The 18,159-nt window shown below is 46.6% G+C and overlaps 1 protein-coding gene across 1 annotated transcript in view; it reads right to left on the reverse strand.

The window, feature by feature from the left end:
* Nucleotides 1-1,732: 1,732 nt before the first annotated feature.
* LOC141108777 (transcription initiation factor TFIID subunit 7-like) overlaps nucleotides 1,733-18,159 on the reverse strand; it is a 49,180-nt gene continuing 32,753 nt past the window's right edge. The window contains 5 exon segments of the mRNA XM_073600698.1: nucleotides 1,733-3,183; nucleotides 6,206-6,265; nucleotides 7,248-7,322; nucleotides 7,324-7,361; nucleotides 8,220-8,375. Of these exon segments, the coding sequence (XP_073456799.1) occupies nucleotides 3,139-3,183; nucleotides 6,206-6,265; nucleotides 7,248-7,322; nucleotides 7,324-7,361; nucleotides 8,220-8,375 (374 nt within the window). The 3' untranslated portion in view covers nucleotides 1,733-3,138.

Consider the following 18,159-nt stretch of genomic DNA (forward strand, 5'->3'; position numbering starts at 1 on the left):
ATGGAGCTCAAAATAAAAAAAAGGTATTCTAAAGTATTTTATATTAAGGATTTTTTTTTTTAAATAATGAAAAAAAGCAGCATTTATGATTTAAAAGTGAAGTTAATAATAAAAAAACAAAACAAAAAAAAACATGAAATTGTTGCTTCTGTAAAAATCCACATTTGTTCAGGTCAATAAAAAAAGTAATTGTGTAACAAGGATTTGTACTCTTCCATTGCAGTTTGGTAAATGAAACCTGAACCTAATCTGCTTCTATTTTTGCATTCCCCTCCCCCCCACCCTCATCGCCAATGAAATTTTCAAATAAAACCTTTCTATTTTAACGATATACCGTATATACTTGAGTATAAGCCGAATTTTTCAGCACTTTTTTTTTGTGCTGAAAATGCCCCCCCTCGGCTTATACTCGAGTCAAGCGCTTTTCTGCAGCAGAGAATGACGTTTTCCGAACCGACTTTGGATCCCCGTATCTCAGGGCCACTTGGTGCTAGGAACCACAAATTTAGAGCGCAAACCCAGTGGAACTAGCACTACAACATATCCAAAGCTGGGGTTTCTAGCACCAAGTGGCCCCGAGATACAGGGCCCCAAATTCGGTTTGGAAAATGTCATTCTCTGCTGCAGAAAAGTGCTTGACATTTTCCGAACCGACTTTGGGGCACCGTATCTCGGGGCCTCTTGGTGCTAGGAACCCCAGCTTTGAATATGTTGTAGTGCTAGTTCCACTGGGTTTGCACACCAAATTTGGGGTTCCTAGCACCAAGTGGCCCCTGAGATACAGGGCCCCAAAATCGGTTCGGAAAATGTCATTCTCTGCTGCAGAAAAGTGCTTGATATTTTCCGAACCGACTTTGGGGCCCCGTATCTCGGGGCCTCTTGGTGCTAGGAACCCCAGCTTTGAATATGTTGTAGTGCTAGTTCCACTGGGTTTGCACACCAAATTTGGGGTTCCTAGCACCAAGTGGCCCAGAGATACGGGGCCCCAAATTCAGTTCGGAAAATGTCATTCTCTGCTGCAGAAAAGTGCTTGACATTTTCCGAACCGACTTTGGGGCCCCATATCTCGGGGCCTCTTGGTGCTAGGAACCCCAACTTTCCATTGGGTTTGCACACCAAATTTGGGGTTCCTAGCACCAAGTGGCCCCGAGTTACGGGGCCCCAAATTCGGTCAACAGTGTCCACCTGCAGCAATGTCATTTCGGGACCCTTTTGGTCCAGAGACGCCAAATTTTGACTGCAGCTAGGGGGGCATCTAGGAACCCTTAACTACCGAGTTTGAAGTTCGGGGGACCTATGGCTGCAAATGGGCACAGTGAGGCTGCAAATGGGCATTGCTGACCCTCTTTTCCACTTACAGTAGCTGTGTATTTCTCACCCTAGGCTTATACTCGAGTCAATACGTTTTCCCAATTTCTTTTGTGGTAAAATTAGGTGCCTCGGCTTATATTCGGGTCGGCTTATACTCGAGTATATACGGTACCTTAAGCCAGCCGTAGACCGATTCCAAATTCGGCCGGTGGGTAAGGAGAAATTGCAGCCAGCCTTACTTTTGACCCAATAATGTCATTGATCTCTGCTATTACAGCCCCTTTACAAATCAATACTATCCACTTTCAGGGTCTGAAACCCCCTTAATATTTCTCTTGGCAATCAAAGACATAAAAAGGGGGAAAAAAAACAAAAAAAAAAAAACAAACTAAGATCTTGTGAAAAGAAATAAAACAAACCATTGGCTAAGAAGCCAGTCCTTTATTGGCTTGGGTAAGCACCAAAACACAGACCATTATCTTCAAGGGCCCCAAAGGGCAACAGGGCCTTACAATCTATATACATTTTGTACAAGTTACACTTTTAAAGCTGATCTCCATGTATTAGTGAAGGTTAAATAGTTTTGTTTGTACCTAGCTGGTCCAAACAAACTATTACCTTCAATACTGGATGTGCCCCGCTGTATGTGGCCTCGGCTACGCACAGTATACAGCACTGCGTTCCAGCAGCAGGATGGGGAAATTTCCCATTCCAGAACAGAATCGGGCTGAGTGGCACTTGGCCATTCACAGGAAGCTTTGTATTCTATGAATGAGTACAAAGCTTCCTCTGATTGGCTGGGGCAGATGAATGACAGATCTCTGACTCAGCCAATTCAGAGGCAGCTTTGTATTCATTGCGAAAAATACAAAGTTCCCTGTAAATATCTGAGCACCACTCAGTACAACTAGTTTTTGTTCTGGGAGGGGAATAGGAAGTTCCCATTCATAGAATACAAAGCTTCCTGTGAATGGCCAAGTGCCACTCAGCCCGACTCAATTTTGTTTTGGAGCGGGAAATTGCCAGAACGCAGCGCTGTATACTGTGCGCAGCTGAGGCCACATACAGCGGGGCACATCCAGTATTAAAAGGTAATAGTTTTGTTTGGACCAGCTTGGTCCAAACAAACTATTTAACGTTCACTAAAGTCGGCTTCACACCGGTACGGCACATGTCGCATGACGTGTATAAATCAAGGATTCCCTATGAGAGCCGCCTTAACTGGTCCGACTTTGAAAAGGCTCCCTGCACTACTTTGGTCCGACTTCAGCCCATTAAAGTCAGATCCTTGTCCTGACCATCCGACTTGTGACGTCCGACATGGTGATTACAGCAGCAGTAAATTTATGTCACACTGGGGTTGTTTTGATTGGTCAGAGGTAAAAGTCAGACTATCTCAAAGTCGGAGCAAAATCTTAAATCTTGTTCATTCAAGTCGGATGGAAGTAGGACCAAAGCAGGACGGATGTTGCAGGGCAAAGTAGGATGACAGTCGTGTTGTACCAGTGTGAACCCAGGCCTTAAACACGGAGATCAGCTTTAAATTAAAAAAGATATTACATTTTTCTCTGACTTTTTTTTTTTCAAAACAGATAAAATCAGCGTTTATTTCATCACTTTAGTGATCCCCCCCCCCCCCATCTATATTAGATTCTTACAGTCCACAAATCTGCACCTTTTGTAGAGGTTTCATCACGGGAATAATAAGGTATATGGCTCAGCAACAAATACTCATTACAAGTCCATCGTAAAAACAAAAAAACAAAAAACAAAAAAAAAAAAAAAAAAGAATACTATGCGGCTGCAGACAGGTACAGGTTTGTATTGTTACTTCTCTATCAGGGCCTCAAGTTGCTCCTCCAAAGATGTCACCTGAGAGAGAAAAGTTATATTTTAGATTGACATTCGATTTTGATGCGGGAAAAAAAAATGTAATCTTTAAAAGAGGTTGTAAACCCTCAACGTTTTTCACCTTTAATGCACTGGGGGCCGGTTCACACTGCTGCAAATTCGAGGCCGTTACGATCAGTCAAATTCGTAAAGTCATTTAAATAACATAGTTTTCCACGTGTGCCGTTCACATCAAAATGCGTTGTGAATCTATGCGCTGCCTACGAAAAAGAGACCTGTGCGAGTTTGACCCGCGTGCGATGCGAATTCAATGCAATATTTGCCGTAGAATCGCAGGAGATTCGCCAGAACACGTAAAGAATTTCGCAACAAAAATCCGATCAAATTCATGCACCGCAGCAGTGTGAACCGGCCCGGTGGAAAAACCTCCTGTGATGCAGCAGCCCCCCCCCCTTTTTTACTTACCTGAACCCGGCCTTTCCAGTGACGGAGATGAGCACAGCAGCTCCAGCTGCTGTCTCAGGTCCCGATTGGATAGATTGATAGCAGTGGGAGCCAATGGCTGCACTGCTGTCAATCATACCCAATGATGCGGGAGCCGAGTCCTGCTGTCTGTGTCAATGGGACGCAGCACCCAAACACCAAACTGGCCAAACACTCAACACCAAACTGGTCACACTATGTCCAAGTCTCACCATGCCAGCTCAATAGAGCTGGTCCAAACTGGTCAAGCCATGTCTTAATGTAGCTGGTCAAGCCATGTCTTTATGGAGCTTGTCCAAACCATGTCTTTATGGAGCCGGTCCAAACTGGTCAAGCCATGTCTTTATGGAGCCGGTCCAAACTGGTCAAGCCATGTCTTTAGGGAGCCGGTCCAAACTGGTCAAGCCATGTCTTTATGGAGCTTGTCCAAACTGGTCAAGCCATGTCTTTATGAAACTGGTCCAAACTGGTCAAGCCATGTCTTTATGAAACTGGTCAAGCCATGTCTTTAGGGAGCCGGTCCAAACTGGTCAAGCCATGTCTTTATGGAGCTTGTCCAAACTGGTCAAGCCATGTCTTTATGAAACTGGTCAAGCCATGTCTTTATGGAGCTTGTCCAAACTGGTCAAGCCATGTCTTTATGGAGCTTGTCCAAACTGGTCAAGCCATGTCTTTATGGAGCTTGTCCAAACTGGTCAAGCCATGTCTTTATGAAACTGGTCCAAACTGGTCAAGCCATGTCTTTATGAAACTGGTCCAAACTGGTCAAGCCATGTCTTTATGGAGCCGGTCCAAAATGGTCAAGCCATGTCTTTATGGAGCCGGTCCAAACTGGTTAAGCCATGTCTTTATGGAGCCGGTCCAAACTGGTTAAGCCATGTCTTTATGGAGCTTGTCCAAACTGGTCAAGCCATGTCTTTATGAAACTGGTCAAGACATGTCTTTATGACTTTGTATACAGAGGCACAGGCATGGTGGAACAGAAAAGGGTCTTCCCCAAACTCTTACTACAATTGTCCAAAATGTCTTTGCATGCTGCAACGTTAATAGTACTCTTCACTGAAAACATCTGAGCTCAGTATTTGGGAGGGGGTTCACATACTTTTGTCCATATAGGTATAAGGTTATTAGGCCTCGTTCTCACAAGCCACGTGTTGCCTACAGGGGATGCACAGGCAGCCCCATTCATCTATGTGGGTGCATGTCCCCCCAATACAGCCAGTATGATTTTGGACACCATGGGGGTGAGTGTTCCCAATTGGGAGTAGAGGTTGCACAGACACAGCATACATTGGTGGGAGGGCTGTATGTTGCCTGCACCCGGATCCAAAAGGTGTCCCGTACATCCCCGCCATGCAGGCTGTCCCATTCATTGGTGCGGGTGCACACCCCCAAAAAAACAGACAGCCAGTGTGAGTTCAGAGACATGCACCCCACATGATGTCAGAATGGGACTTGCCTGCATATGAATGCACGGAACACTTGTGTATCCAGTGCAGGTAAAACATGGGGGGTACGCTTAAAGGGGTTGTAAAGGCAGAAGGTGCATTCTATGCCTTACGATAAAAAACCCTTCTGTGTGTAGCGGCCTCTCCAGCTCCCCTAATACTTACCTGAGCCCCCTCTCGGTCCAGCGATGTCCACCAGCCCCTCGGCCATCCAGGACTCTCCTCCTGATTGTCTGAGACACAGCAGTGGCGCCACTGTCAAGTTAGCCAATCAAGAGAGAGAGAGGGGGGGCGGGGCCGAACGGCAGCTCCGTGTCTGAGTGGAGACGTGGAGCGGGTGCCCCCCATACCAAGCTGCTCGACATGGGGGCACTTGAAAGGAGGGAGGGGCATGGAAGAGGGACCCAAGAAGAGGAGGATCGGGGCTGCTCTGTGCAAATCCACAAGGAGGGGGCGGGGCTTTGGCGCCGAGCAACAGCGTATTTGCGTACCAACACAGAGCGCGCTCCTGGACGCCATTACCGGCGGCTGATGGAAAGCTCCCGATCACGGCTTTTGCGATTGGGAGCTTTTCCGATCATGTGACCACCATGATCACCTTGGCTGTGTCCTGAAGAAGCCTAGCGGCAAAACGCGTAGACATACAAGGGCTCACTGCACTTAAGCATATTTTTCATACTTTTATTCAACTTGATTGTTCTATGTATTGTTAACTTTAATAAATTTGATTGTTTATAGTATTTCTCTCTTTCATTGTTTCTTAGCCTAAAAAGTCCGCCCTTTTGGTAATACTTTGTACTACCCCTTTTCCTTCACCATGACAGCCAATCACATGGTCATAAACCCCGGCCCCACCTCCCGAAAACCCCCTTAAAAGGCCGGGGGAGGTGGGCGGGGCCAATGGGTTAATAAGCAGGCCGGTGTGAACAAAGCCTCATAGCGATAGAAAAAGTTCAAGAGCGCGAGGGGCGCACACATTGCCAAAAAATTTTTAGTGAGGGCAAAAAGCAAAGTTCGATCCCTGGTCTGACTGCGCTAAGCTCGTGAAAAAAAGTCACGCCCAGTGGTACGGTGTCCCGCCCCCTCCCCCCGTACAATGCAGATCATCTCACCTGTTGCTTCTCCCGTTCCTCCTGCTGTCTGAATTCATCCAACACGGCTTGTAGACGTGTCTGAGAAAGAAAGAACAAAATCAGCAAGACTTATCACACCATGGGAGGGGAGAGGGGAGAGAGGAGAGGGGAGAGGGGAGAGAGCTCATGAAATCTCCTTGCAAGATAGTGAGACCTTTCTCCTTTTCTCTGCACTAAATGAAACCTGAATGTGTCCTGAAGAAGTTCTAGAACGAAACGCGTCGACACATCGGGGCTCAGATCATGTATATTTTTATATAGATGATTTTTATTCCGTGTCAATGTCCTTGTCATTTTTTTTGTACATATATCTAATAAAGCTTGTTATACTGTTACTTCTAATAGGATCCCTTTGGTTTGCTGTGCATTAAAGTCCAACCATAGGCCCCTATTTTGAGCCCCCTCTTTTTTTTTTCTTTTGTCAAATTAACTTTACGGATGTGGCAATAGGAGTGTTTACCTGTTTATTTTTTTTTCCTGGGCTGAAGTTAAAGTTAGAAGCTGATTGGCTACCATGCAGAGCTTCACCAGACAGTGGAACCCCCGGGATTGCGAGTAAAGCGGTTTACGAGCGTTTCGCAATACGAGCTATTTTTTTTTTTTAATCCGGACTCACGAGACGAGCATTCAAGCCCCTGGGGGTGTGCAGTACCACATTTGGCCAGAGGTGTCGGGGGGTGGGGGCGCCTGGTGACTCTGGAACGGAGTGTCTCTGGCGCCCCCCCCTGCACTTTTGGCCACATGCGGTACTGCATAGACCAGCAGTAGCTGTGAAATTTATTATCTAAGTTTCCATTATTTCTTATGGAGAAACTCGCTTTGATATACGAGTCGCTTTGGATTACAAGCGTTCTTCTGGAACGAATTCTGCCCGTAATCCGAGGTTCCACTGTATTAGTAAATCAACCCCGCTGCGTTCCGATGGAAATCTGTGAGGACATTAAGCTCCGCCCCCTGCTGTGCAAATCAGATTACAGGGTAACAAAACTCCCCTCCCCCAAAAAAATAATGCAATGTTTACCTTCAGAGCCAGGTTCTCCACCTTCATTATGAGCTCTTCTTGGCGTTTCCTTCTCTCCTGCGTTTCTCGCAATTTCTCTTTTGTAGGTTTCAGCTTGTTTCTGCAATTCCAGCACTTGAGGATAAAAAAAATAAAAAAAAGAAGAAGAAGATAAAGCACTAAAAAGATCGATGGAATAAAAACGCTCGGTCACCTTTGCCGTGTGCGTTTTATTTTAAATGGTTACAGTAAGGTCCCATTTACATATGCTTTGAAAAGTGACGCACATTCAGATCGCTCTTCAGAAAGCATACGAAAAAGGTGGTGGAGGAGGAGGTGTTTTATCATCCCCTTGGAACCCCCCCCAGATGTTTAACCCCTTCCCTGCCAGTGTCATTAGTACAGTGACCGTGCTTTTTTTTTTTTGATCACTGTATTGGTGTCACTGGTCCCCAAAAAGTGCAGAATCCAGAAAAAAATTAAAAAAATAAACCGCTGATCGTCGCCACTAGTAAAAACAATAAAAAAAAAAAGAAGAAAAAAAATTCCATAAGAATATTCCTATAGTTTGTAGACACGATCAATTTTGCACCAATCAATATACGCTTATTGGCATTTTTTTTTTATATGTAGCTGAATACATATTGACCTAAAATTGATGAAGAAATTTGATTTTTTACATTTTTTTTTTTTTTTTTTTTTATTGGATGTGTTTTCTAGCAGAAAGTAAAAAATATATATATTTTTTTTCAAAATTGTCTTTTTTGGTTTATAACGCAAAAAAAAATAAAAAAATCGCAGAGGTGATCAAATACCACTAAAAGAAAGTGTGGGGAAAAAAATGATAAAAATGTCATGTGTGTACATATGTAAAAAAAACAAAAACAAAAAAAAAAAAAACAAAAAAAATTGCTGCAAAATCGCACGACTTTCAGGTCGCACAAGTGTGAAAGGGGCCCAACAAAGAGATTTCTCCGATAAGAAGCCGCTCACCTATCTGGTTGGTGCCGCCTTCCTGGCCGCCTTGACCTTTTCTTTGGTCGTCTTCGGTTTCCATGATGTTCAGGTCTTCCTCCTCCTGACGTTCTTCCTCGCCGTCGCTGCTGCTGCTCAGATCATTGAATATTTCACGCAGTTCATCCCTTCCCACTGACCGGGGGAAAGAAAAAAAAAAAAACATGGAGGACATCGATCAATACCACCGGATAAAAGGAACCAACGAAGGCGAAACTGTCTACTGATCGGCAGAGATAATCAATGGAAACATTTGTGATTTATAATGTATCGAAATAAAAAAAATATTTTTTTTGCCCCCATTTTTGAGTATGGAATTGTTAGAGCCATGGAGAGTTTATTTTTTGCCATGTACCCCAATGGGGAAAATTTGATTCCCTTTGAATTCTGTGGATGTGATCAGAGCAATTCATAAACCGAGTCTATAAAAGTCCTTAGAATTCCATCCAACCTCCGCCCACCACGCCGTCCAACCTCCGCCCACCACGCCGTCCAACCTCCGCCCACCACGCCGTCCAACCTCCGCCCACCACACCGTCCAACCTCCGCCCACCACACCGTCCAACCTCCGCCCACCACACCGTCCAACCTCCGCCCACCACACCGTCCAACCTCCGCCCACCACTCCATCCAACCTCCGCCCACCACTCCATCCAACCTCTCCATCCAACCTCCGTCCACCACACCGTCCAACCTCCGCCCACCACTCCATCCAACCTCCGCCCACCACTCCATCCAACCTCTCCATCCAACCTCCGCCCACCACACCGTCCAACCTCCGCCCACCACACCGTCCAACCTCCGCCCACCACACCATCCAACCTCCGCCCACCACACCGTCCAACCTCCGCCCACCACTCCATCCAACCTCCGCCCACCACTCCATCCAACCTCTCCATCCAACCTCCGCCCACCACACCGTCCAACCTCCGCCCACCACACCGTCCAACCTCCGCCCACCACACCGTCCAACCTCCGCCCACCACACCGTCCAACCTCCGCCCACCACTCCATCCAACCTCTCCATCCAACCTCCGTCCACCACTCCATCCAACCTCCGTCCACCACTCCATCCAACCTCCGTCCACCACTCCATCCAACCTCCGTCCACCACTCCATCCAACCTCCGTCCACCACTCCATCCAACCTCCGTCCACCACTCCATCCAACCTCCGTCCACCACTCCATTCAACCTCCGCCCACCACGCCATCCAACCTCCGCCCACCACGCCATCCAACCTCCGCCCACCACGCCATCCAACCTCCGCCCACCACGCCATCCAACCTCCGCCCACCACTCCATCCAACCTCCGCCCATCACTCCATCCAACCTCCGCCCATCACACCATCCAACCTCCGCCCACCACTCCATCCAACCTCCGCCCATCACACCATCCAACCTCCGTCCACCACTCCATCCAACCTCCGCCCACCACTCCATCCAACCTCCGCCCACCACTTCCGTCCAACCTCCGCCCACCACTCCGTCCAACCTCCGCCCACCACTCCGTCCAACCTCCGTCCACCACTCCGTCCAACCTCCGTCCACCACTCCGTCCAACCTCCGCCCACCACACCGTCCAACCTCCGCCCACCACACCGTCCAACCTCCGCCCACCACACCGTCCAACCTCGCCCACCACACCGTCCAACCTCGCCCACCACCAACGTCCAACTCCGCCCACCACTCCATCCAACTCCGCCCACCACTTCCATCCAACCTCTCCATCCAACCTCCGCCCACCACACCGTCCAACCTCCGCCCACCACACCGTCCAACCTCCGCCACCACCGCACACCTCCAACCACCACCCTCCAACCTCCGCCCACCACTCCATCCAACCTCCGCCACCACTCCATCCAACCTCTCCATCCAACCTCCGTCCACCACTCCATCCAACCGTCCACCACTCCATCCAACCTCCGTCCACCACTCCATCCAACCTCCGTCCACCACTCCATCCAACCTCCGTCCACCACTCCATCCAACCTCCGTCCACCCACTCCATCCAACCTCCGTCCACCACTCCATCCAACCTCCGTCCACCACTCCATCCAACCTCCGCCCATCACGCCATCCAACCTCCGCCCACCACGCCATCCAACCTCCGCCCACCACGCCATCCAACCTCCGCCCACCACGCCATCCAACCTCCCTCGCCACCACGCCATCCAACCTCCGCCCACCACTCCATCCAACCTCCGCCCATCACTCCATCCAACCTCACGCCCATCACACCATCCAACCTCCGCCCACCACTCCATCCAACCTCCGCCCATCACACCATCCAACCTCCGTCCCACCACTCCATCCAACCTCCGCCCACCACTCCATCCAACCTCCGCCCACCACTCCATCCAACCTCCGCCCACCTCTCAACTCCTCCACCAACCTCCATCCACCTCCGTCCCACCACTCCATCCAACCTCCGTCCACCACTCCATCCAACCTCCGTCCACCACTCCATCCAACCTCCGTCCACCACTCCATCCAACCTCCGTCCACCACTCCATCCAACCTCCGTGGCCGGCAATTTGTCCCCTTTCAAATAAGAAAATTCTCTCTTTAAATACCCCTCAGAATTATGATTTTTGTTAATATGAAGCCATGTTTGCAGAAAAGAAAAAAGTCATATTATATGATATTTTAATTCATGTTATTTAAAATATATATTTTTTTGCAAGCATGTCTTTATATAAATAAAATATCCAACTATACAGAAATATAAAGATATATATTTTAGTTAGCCCTCCAAACAGGTCTTTATATAGACAAAAAAAGAAAATTATATATATATATATATATACACACACACACCTTTTTATTATATATTTATTAGTAAAAAAAGTATATATATTATCTATCTATCTCTCAGATGGTTGGGGGGCAGGGGGTACTTTGTCACAAGTCCCCCTTTGTACTTTGTCACAAGTCCCCCTTTCAAATAAGAAAACTCTCTCTTTAAATGTCCCTCATAATTATGATTTTTATTTATATGAAGCAATGTTTGCAGAAAAAAAAAAAAAATCATATTATGATATTTTAATTCACATTATATAAAATATATTATTTGTTTGCAAGCCTGTCTTTATATAAAGAAAATATCTAACTATACCTAGGGGGGGGCGTGTCTGGACGAGCAAGGTGGAGGACGTGTTCTGGCTGAGCTCCTCCAAGCCACGGACAATCCGCAGCCATCTGGGCTCTAAATATCCCCTGAGAGCCGGATTTGCACCTTACCAGCCCCTGAGGCTGTCCTGCTTGGCGCCCGGAGTGCTATTTCTATGGACTCCCGCTGTTTTTGGTGTCCCGGGCCTGTGGATCGCTTCTGGCTGAGAGCTCCGCCGCCATCTTGAGGCCTACGGCCCGATCGGAGCTATTAGCCTGCCGCCCCAGTGAGCCGGGCGCCGAGCGGACGCTCATCCTCGGCGAGTGGCTGCCGACCGGTCGGGGGAGCGGCGGGGGAGGACACCCGAGATCTGCCTGGAGGCCCGATTCCTCCGCTCCGCTGCGCTACAGCCTGGCGCTGCCCCGCGGCCTGTTACATATCTGGAGCCTCTGGCCTGCATCATCTGGGGAGCTGGACACCGGCTTGAGGTGGATCTGTCCTGCCTGACCCCTGGGACTAAGTGAGTAACAGCTCCCCCCTCCCTAAAGATCCGCTCTGAACCTACACTCCACACTGAAAAAGGCATTCGTCAGACCGGACACAATCACTAGGAAAGTCCGCGGCTCCGGCCTACCCCCTGGAGGTCGGCGGCCATCTTGGTGCTCCAAGTACTCCCACAACCATCTTTCTCCACTACCTTTCTTATTGAACCTTGCCTACAGCACTCATTTTTCAGCAAGTATCTCTCTTATCTGACGCATTACCTTTACAGCCTCTATTTTTGCTTAATTACAATAATTTTAATAATTCTACTTGCTCCTCCACTGTCATTAGAATACATTTTTTGATATCTGTGCTCCACTTAAGGGGGAACCCATCCGGGTGCTGACAACATTCTGATGAATATATAACTTTGCTCAAATGTGAGGGGGGGTGTCCCTTGCAGCCATCGGCCATATAGCTCCAATTATGCCCGCCAAAACATCTAAGCCCCGTTCTGCTTCTGTTAAACGTACAACCAAGAGATCACTCTCTAATATAGTCTCCACAGGTTCTATTCAGCAATACCTAACCAACGCACGCGGTGACCAAGACAGGGCCTCGAGAGTAAGTGCCTCTCCATCATCCCGCGCTGCCTCTGTGAGGGAGAGCTCTCCAGCTTCTTCCTGCTGCTCGGATCTCATGGACGATCCCGGATCCCCCGTAGGCTCTGAAATGTCAGCACTCATGAGCGGCCTCAAAAAAGAACTTGCAGGTATGTTTCACAGTTTGGAGAAATCTATCAAAAAAGAAATCACTGCTGTTCGATCTGATATGTCACATCTCCTGGTCAGGGTGGAGGAAACGGAGCAGAGACAGGAAACGCAGGCACTAGCCATTAAAGAACTGCAAGACACCGTTACCCAGCTGGCTTTTGCTCATCGTACGTCCTTATATAAGCTCGAAGACCTCGAAAACCGTAACCGTAGAAACAATATTCGAGTCAGAGGGTTGCCGGAAGCCACTAGGGATACTGATCTTGAACCTTCCATAAGAGGCATTTTTAATACCATCCTGGGGAACCCTGTCGCCGCGCCACTGCGTTTTGATCGTGTGCATCGGGCTTTACGACCCCGTAACGCTAACTCGGACCAGCCCAGAGATGTCATCTGCCGCCTACATTATTTTGAAGACAAAAATGCCATCATGATAAAGATGCGAGGCATACCTAACATTGACTTTGACGGTGCCACCATTAGTATCTATCCAGATCTTTCTAAAGATACTCTGGACCGCCGCAGAGCATTAAAACCGCTACTGGATAACTTACGATCCGACGGGATTACATACAGATGGGGTTTTCCTGCCTGCCTGATTGCTACCAAAAATGGTCGCTCCCATACATTAAGATTTCCTGAGGAACTTCCAACTTTTATGCAGGACCTACATCTCTCACCCATGGAACTTCCAGGCTGGCAGGATTCGATTCCAAAATTCTCATGTCCCATGGATTCTGTCTGGAAAAAGACCCCCTCAAAAAGGAGTCGCACTTCTCTCCCAGGCTCTGCACAAACACAAGGCTAAAACATTTATTTTTTCACCCATATTATTGATAATAATATAAGTCATTTTTTTCTTTATTCTTACAAAACGGCCCTATTGGCTGAGTCCGGACCCGATCTCTGTGTTTGCGTGTGCATATAGAATCCCTTTTTTTTTTTTTTTTTTTTTTTTACTCTTTTCTGCACTCGTGCTTGCGAAGCCGGGGTGGACTCACCGGTAAAATGACCAATATTTGTTTTCCTTTATTATTGTGTTAATTGTTGCATGTTTTCAATTGGTCTATATTTGCGATTTCTTGCAGGTTGCTTATTGTTTTTATTGATTCTGGTTCCACTTACATGGGTTTTCTTATTTCCGACTGGAACTCACTGCTCTCCTATTAATGACGGGCTGGTAACATGTTTTTCTTTCACAGGCCGTGTGCTGTCGGGGCACACTCCCCTCGCCGCCTCCCCCCACAGCGTAACACCACCCCCCCCACCTCCTCCTGGGGATGGCGAGCGTGAATGGCCCTGAAGATATCCTATTCAATCCTTGTTTAAGGATTGGGATGGCCTTTCGCTCTCTCTCTCCCCAACGGGACCACTGCAGTTTACTGCGTGATATTTTTTAATTTCCCACTAGTTATCTGACCTACATGTATAATTATTGTATATGTTTGTCTTCTTCTTCTTCTCTTCTCCTTCTTTCCTACTATTCTTCTCTCTCCTCCCCCCCCCCCCCCTCTCCCCCCTCTCTGCTGGCATGCTTGGCAAAACAAACTGAAAATATCCATGCTCTTCTTAAATGGCTAAGGTAAAGATTGTATCCTACAATGTCAGGGGTCTTAATGTTGCTGCTAAACGACATCAATTATATCGTGAACTTAAACATGCTACATGTTCCATTGCATTTCTCCAAGAAACACACTTAACCCACACAACACCTGTTAAACTTACCTCACCTAACTTTCCGCAGTGGTACTATAGCCTGTCAGACACCAATAAGTCCAAAGGTGTAGCTATTGGTTTCTGCAAAGGTTTGTCTTTCAGACTTACTGACATGCTTGCGGATGATTATGGTCGCTTCCTTTTCCTTAAGGGATTCATTGGAAATGTCCAATGCACGCTTGCAAATATCTATAGCCCGAACCATGACCAAACTACCTTCCTTTCCCAAATACTGACTAAGTTATCACACTTTGCCACAGGACTCACTATTTTAGCAGGGGACTTAAACATGCCGTTAGACCCCACTATTGATACATCACAAAGCCGTTCTACTATTTCTTTCAAAAAACTGAAATTTGTGAAAAAACGGCTTCTTGATCATCAATTGATGGATGTTTGGCGCCTTCTTCATCCTAAGGAGAAGGATTTCTCACACTACTCCTCAACACACCAATCATACTCTAGAATAGATAATATATTCTTAGACCATTTCCATCTTCCCTTTTTACACTCTGCCCACATTGGTCTCACATCAATCTCAGATCATGCACCTGTGTCGATGACGTTGACCATGCCCTCCCTACCCCGACGCACTACCAACTGGAGGCTTAACGATTCCCTTCTCACTAATGAAGCAGAGGTCTCTATACTAGCCTCCCACTTATCGCAATATTTTAGTGATAACAAATCCTCTGATACCTCCCCCTCGGTCGTTTGGGAAGCTCATAAGGCTACCATTAGAGGTCGGCTCATTGAGCTTGGTGCGCGGATAAAAAGAGAGCATGGTCGACAAATTAACCGGGTGCTACAACAAATAGAGGCTTTAGATAAACAACATAAACTTTCTTTACATAATGAACACCTTAAATCTCTCACACTTAAACGTGAGGAATTGAAGTCCCTCCTCAATCTAGATACCAAGAGAAAATTTCAGCGTTTGTCGCAAAAATTTTACGAATGGGGGAATAAACCAAGTAGATTTCTAGCTAGATCACTAAAGACTAAACAGTCGCAATCATTCATCCCCAAGATTAAGCTTCCGTCAGGTACATTGGCCCATGCAACCCCAGATATTGCTAAAGCATTTAGAGACTACTACGCGGACCTATATAATGTTAAAAATGACTTATCGTCTCTCCCCTGTGAGGAGAGACGAAACCGTATGCTATCCTACTTGAGAGAGGCAAATCTTCCCAAATTACCCATATCTGTTCTAAAAGAATTAGAAGAAGACTTTTCGGTTGAGGAATTCCAGACAGCATTGAAGTCCTCCCCCTCTGGTAAAGCCCCTGGACCTGACGGATTCACGATCTTATACTATAAAACATTTAGTGACATCCTTCTCCCTCGACTTTCTGAATACGCAAACTCAATCTCCCATTCTTCAGGCTTACGCCCAGAATCACTTTTGACCCACATTACAGTTATCCCTAAACCAGACAAGGACCCTACACTCTGTAATAGTTTTAGACCTATATCGTTAATAAACGTTGACATTAAATTATTTGCCAAAGTTATGGCAAACCGCCTACTTCCCCTTATTCCAAACTGGATTTCGGCGGACCAATCAGGTTTTATACCCGCCAGAGAAGCGAAAGATAACTCCCTTCGTGCAATTTCTCTGATTCAATACGTTCGACGGTGCTCCCAGCCCACCCTACTCCTCTCTACTGATGCCGAGAAAGCTTTCGATAGGGTGGACTGGGAGTACCTTAAGCTAACCTTACGCCATTTTGGGGTGGGTCCTAAAATGTTTCACCGTATTTCCTCTCTTTATGCTAATCCTTCGGCTCAGGTCAGGATTAATGGAACGTTGAGCGACCCCTTTATCCTACATAACCGGTACCAGGCAGGGCTGTCCCCTCTCCCCTCTCCTATTCGCTATCACTCTAGAACCTTTTCTCGCCACAATCAGGAACAATATTAACATCAAAGGTATACAAATAGGCAATAGATCCCATAAATACGCGGCATATGCAGACGATGTACTATTTTTTATTCAACAACCTCGGATCTCGATTCCGAATCTGATGTCTGCATTCTCCACGTTTCAATCAATCTCTAACTTCAAAATAAATTTATCTAAATCTGAAATTTTAAACATTAACATCCCCAAGGCCGAGACTCTCTTCCTCAAACCTTTTTCCTTTTCGATGGGAATCAAACTGTTTGAAATACCCAGGTATTTACCTTACCCCTAATCTCCAATCCATTTTCCGATATAATTATATCCCCACGTTAAATAAAATTAGAACTGACCTACGAAAAATGGTCTAACCTGTCACATACCTGGTTAGGGAAAAGTTAATATAATTAAAATGAACATACTGCCACGCATCCTCTTCTCTTTCAAATGCTACCACTAGGTGTTCCGGTGGGTTTTTTTACTACTCTACAGTCCCTGGTCTCCCGCTTTATCTGGAAGGATAGACACCCTAGAATATCCAGGGGGATTATTGTTCCGCTCCAAATGCTCAGGTGGTTTGGCACTTCCTAATTTTAAAGCCTATTTCCAAGCAACGGTACTGGCCAGACTAGCTGAATGGAAAATATGCCCTTGGCAGAAAGCTATGGGTACAAATCGAATATCATCTGAGTGGAGTGGACCTTTCAATGGCTCCCTGGATACCCCGCTCCCACAGGAACCTCGCCCACACCACCTCGGCCCTTACCATTCTTCTTTGGATATATGGGATGCACTACACAAAAAACATTCCTGGAATTATGACTCCCCTTTGTTACCCCCTTCTCAATCACACATACTTTTTGCCAGGTCTTTTGGACCCAGGTTTTCAGTCCTGGAGGTCAGGGGATCCCCTCTTATTACACCATGTTCTAAAAGGCAATACACTTAAACCCTTAACTTCAATCCTCACCCCTAAACCAGCCACGTTCCTAGATAAATGGAGATACCACCAATTACAACACTTTCTAAGCTCCCTTCCTAATCCACTTAGGGGTATTAGCGATTTAAACGAAATAGAAGTCATTATTCTTTCCAAAAGACCCCCCTCTACATTGCATTTCTATATTCATATAAAGCTCTTATTACACTTCAAAACCCAGACCCCCTTCCTACCTGATTAAATGGGAAATTGACCTTGGTCTCTCCCTAACTGACAACCAAAAAGATAGGATCCTCCAACTTGCTCATACCTCGTCCATGGCCTCAAGAATGACAGAGGTCAACTATAAACTGCTCACCAGGTGGCATTACACCCCAGTTCGCCTACACCAAATGTTCCCCGCCAGTTCCCCATTGTGCTGGAGGAACTGTGGGAACAAAGCTACTCACGCACACATATGTGGTTCTGCCCATTGATTAAACCATACTGGGAAAACATTCGCACTCTGATTGCTCAGATAGCGGATGTTCAAATACCAAATGACCCATGGGCTATTCTGTTTCATATCACAAAAACCCCCATAAAGGCGTACAAACAATCAATCATCCCTCATCTACTAAACACTGCCAAAGCCTTAATCCCCACATTGTGGGGCCAACCAATTATTCCCTCTATGAAGGCCTGGCTACAAATGATTGACAATGTATACCTTATGGAGAGTATCACCCACAATATTAGAGGGACCTCCCAGAAACATTCCTTAACCTGGGAACCCTGGAAAAAATTTCAGACTACTGCCACATATATAAACCTCTTGCTCTAACCCCTCAACCCAAATACCTTAGCATAGCCATTAAACACCCACCCAAGATAATCCTCCCCTATGCTCAATACATGGTCTAGCATGCCAGCAACCTCCTACCCTATCTCCTTCCCATCTTCAACTCATTCTTTTCTATCCTCTCTCTCTTTACCACTATTTTGTCCTGAT

The sequence above is a fragment of the Aquarana catesbeiana genome, linkage group LG09 (genome assembly GCF_042186555.1).
Source record: "Aquarana catesbeiana isolate 2022-GZ linkage group LG09, ASM4218655v1, whole genome shotgun sequence".
Classification (NCBI taxonomy): Eukaryota; Metazoa; Chordata; class Amphibia; order Anura; family Ranidae; genus Aquarana; species Aquarana catesbeiana.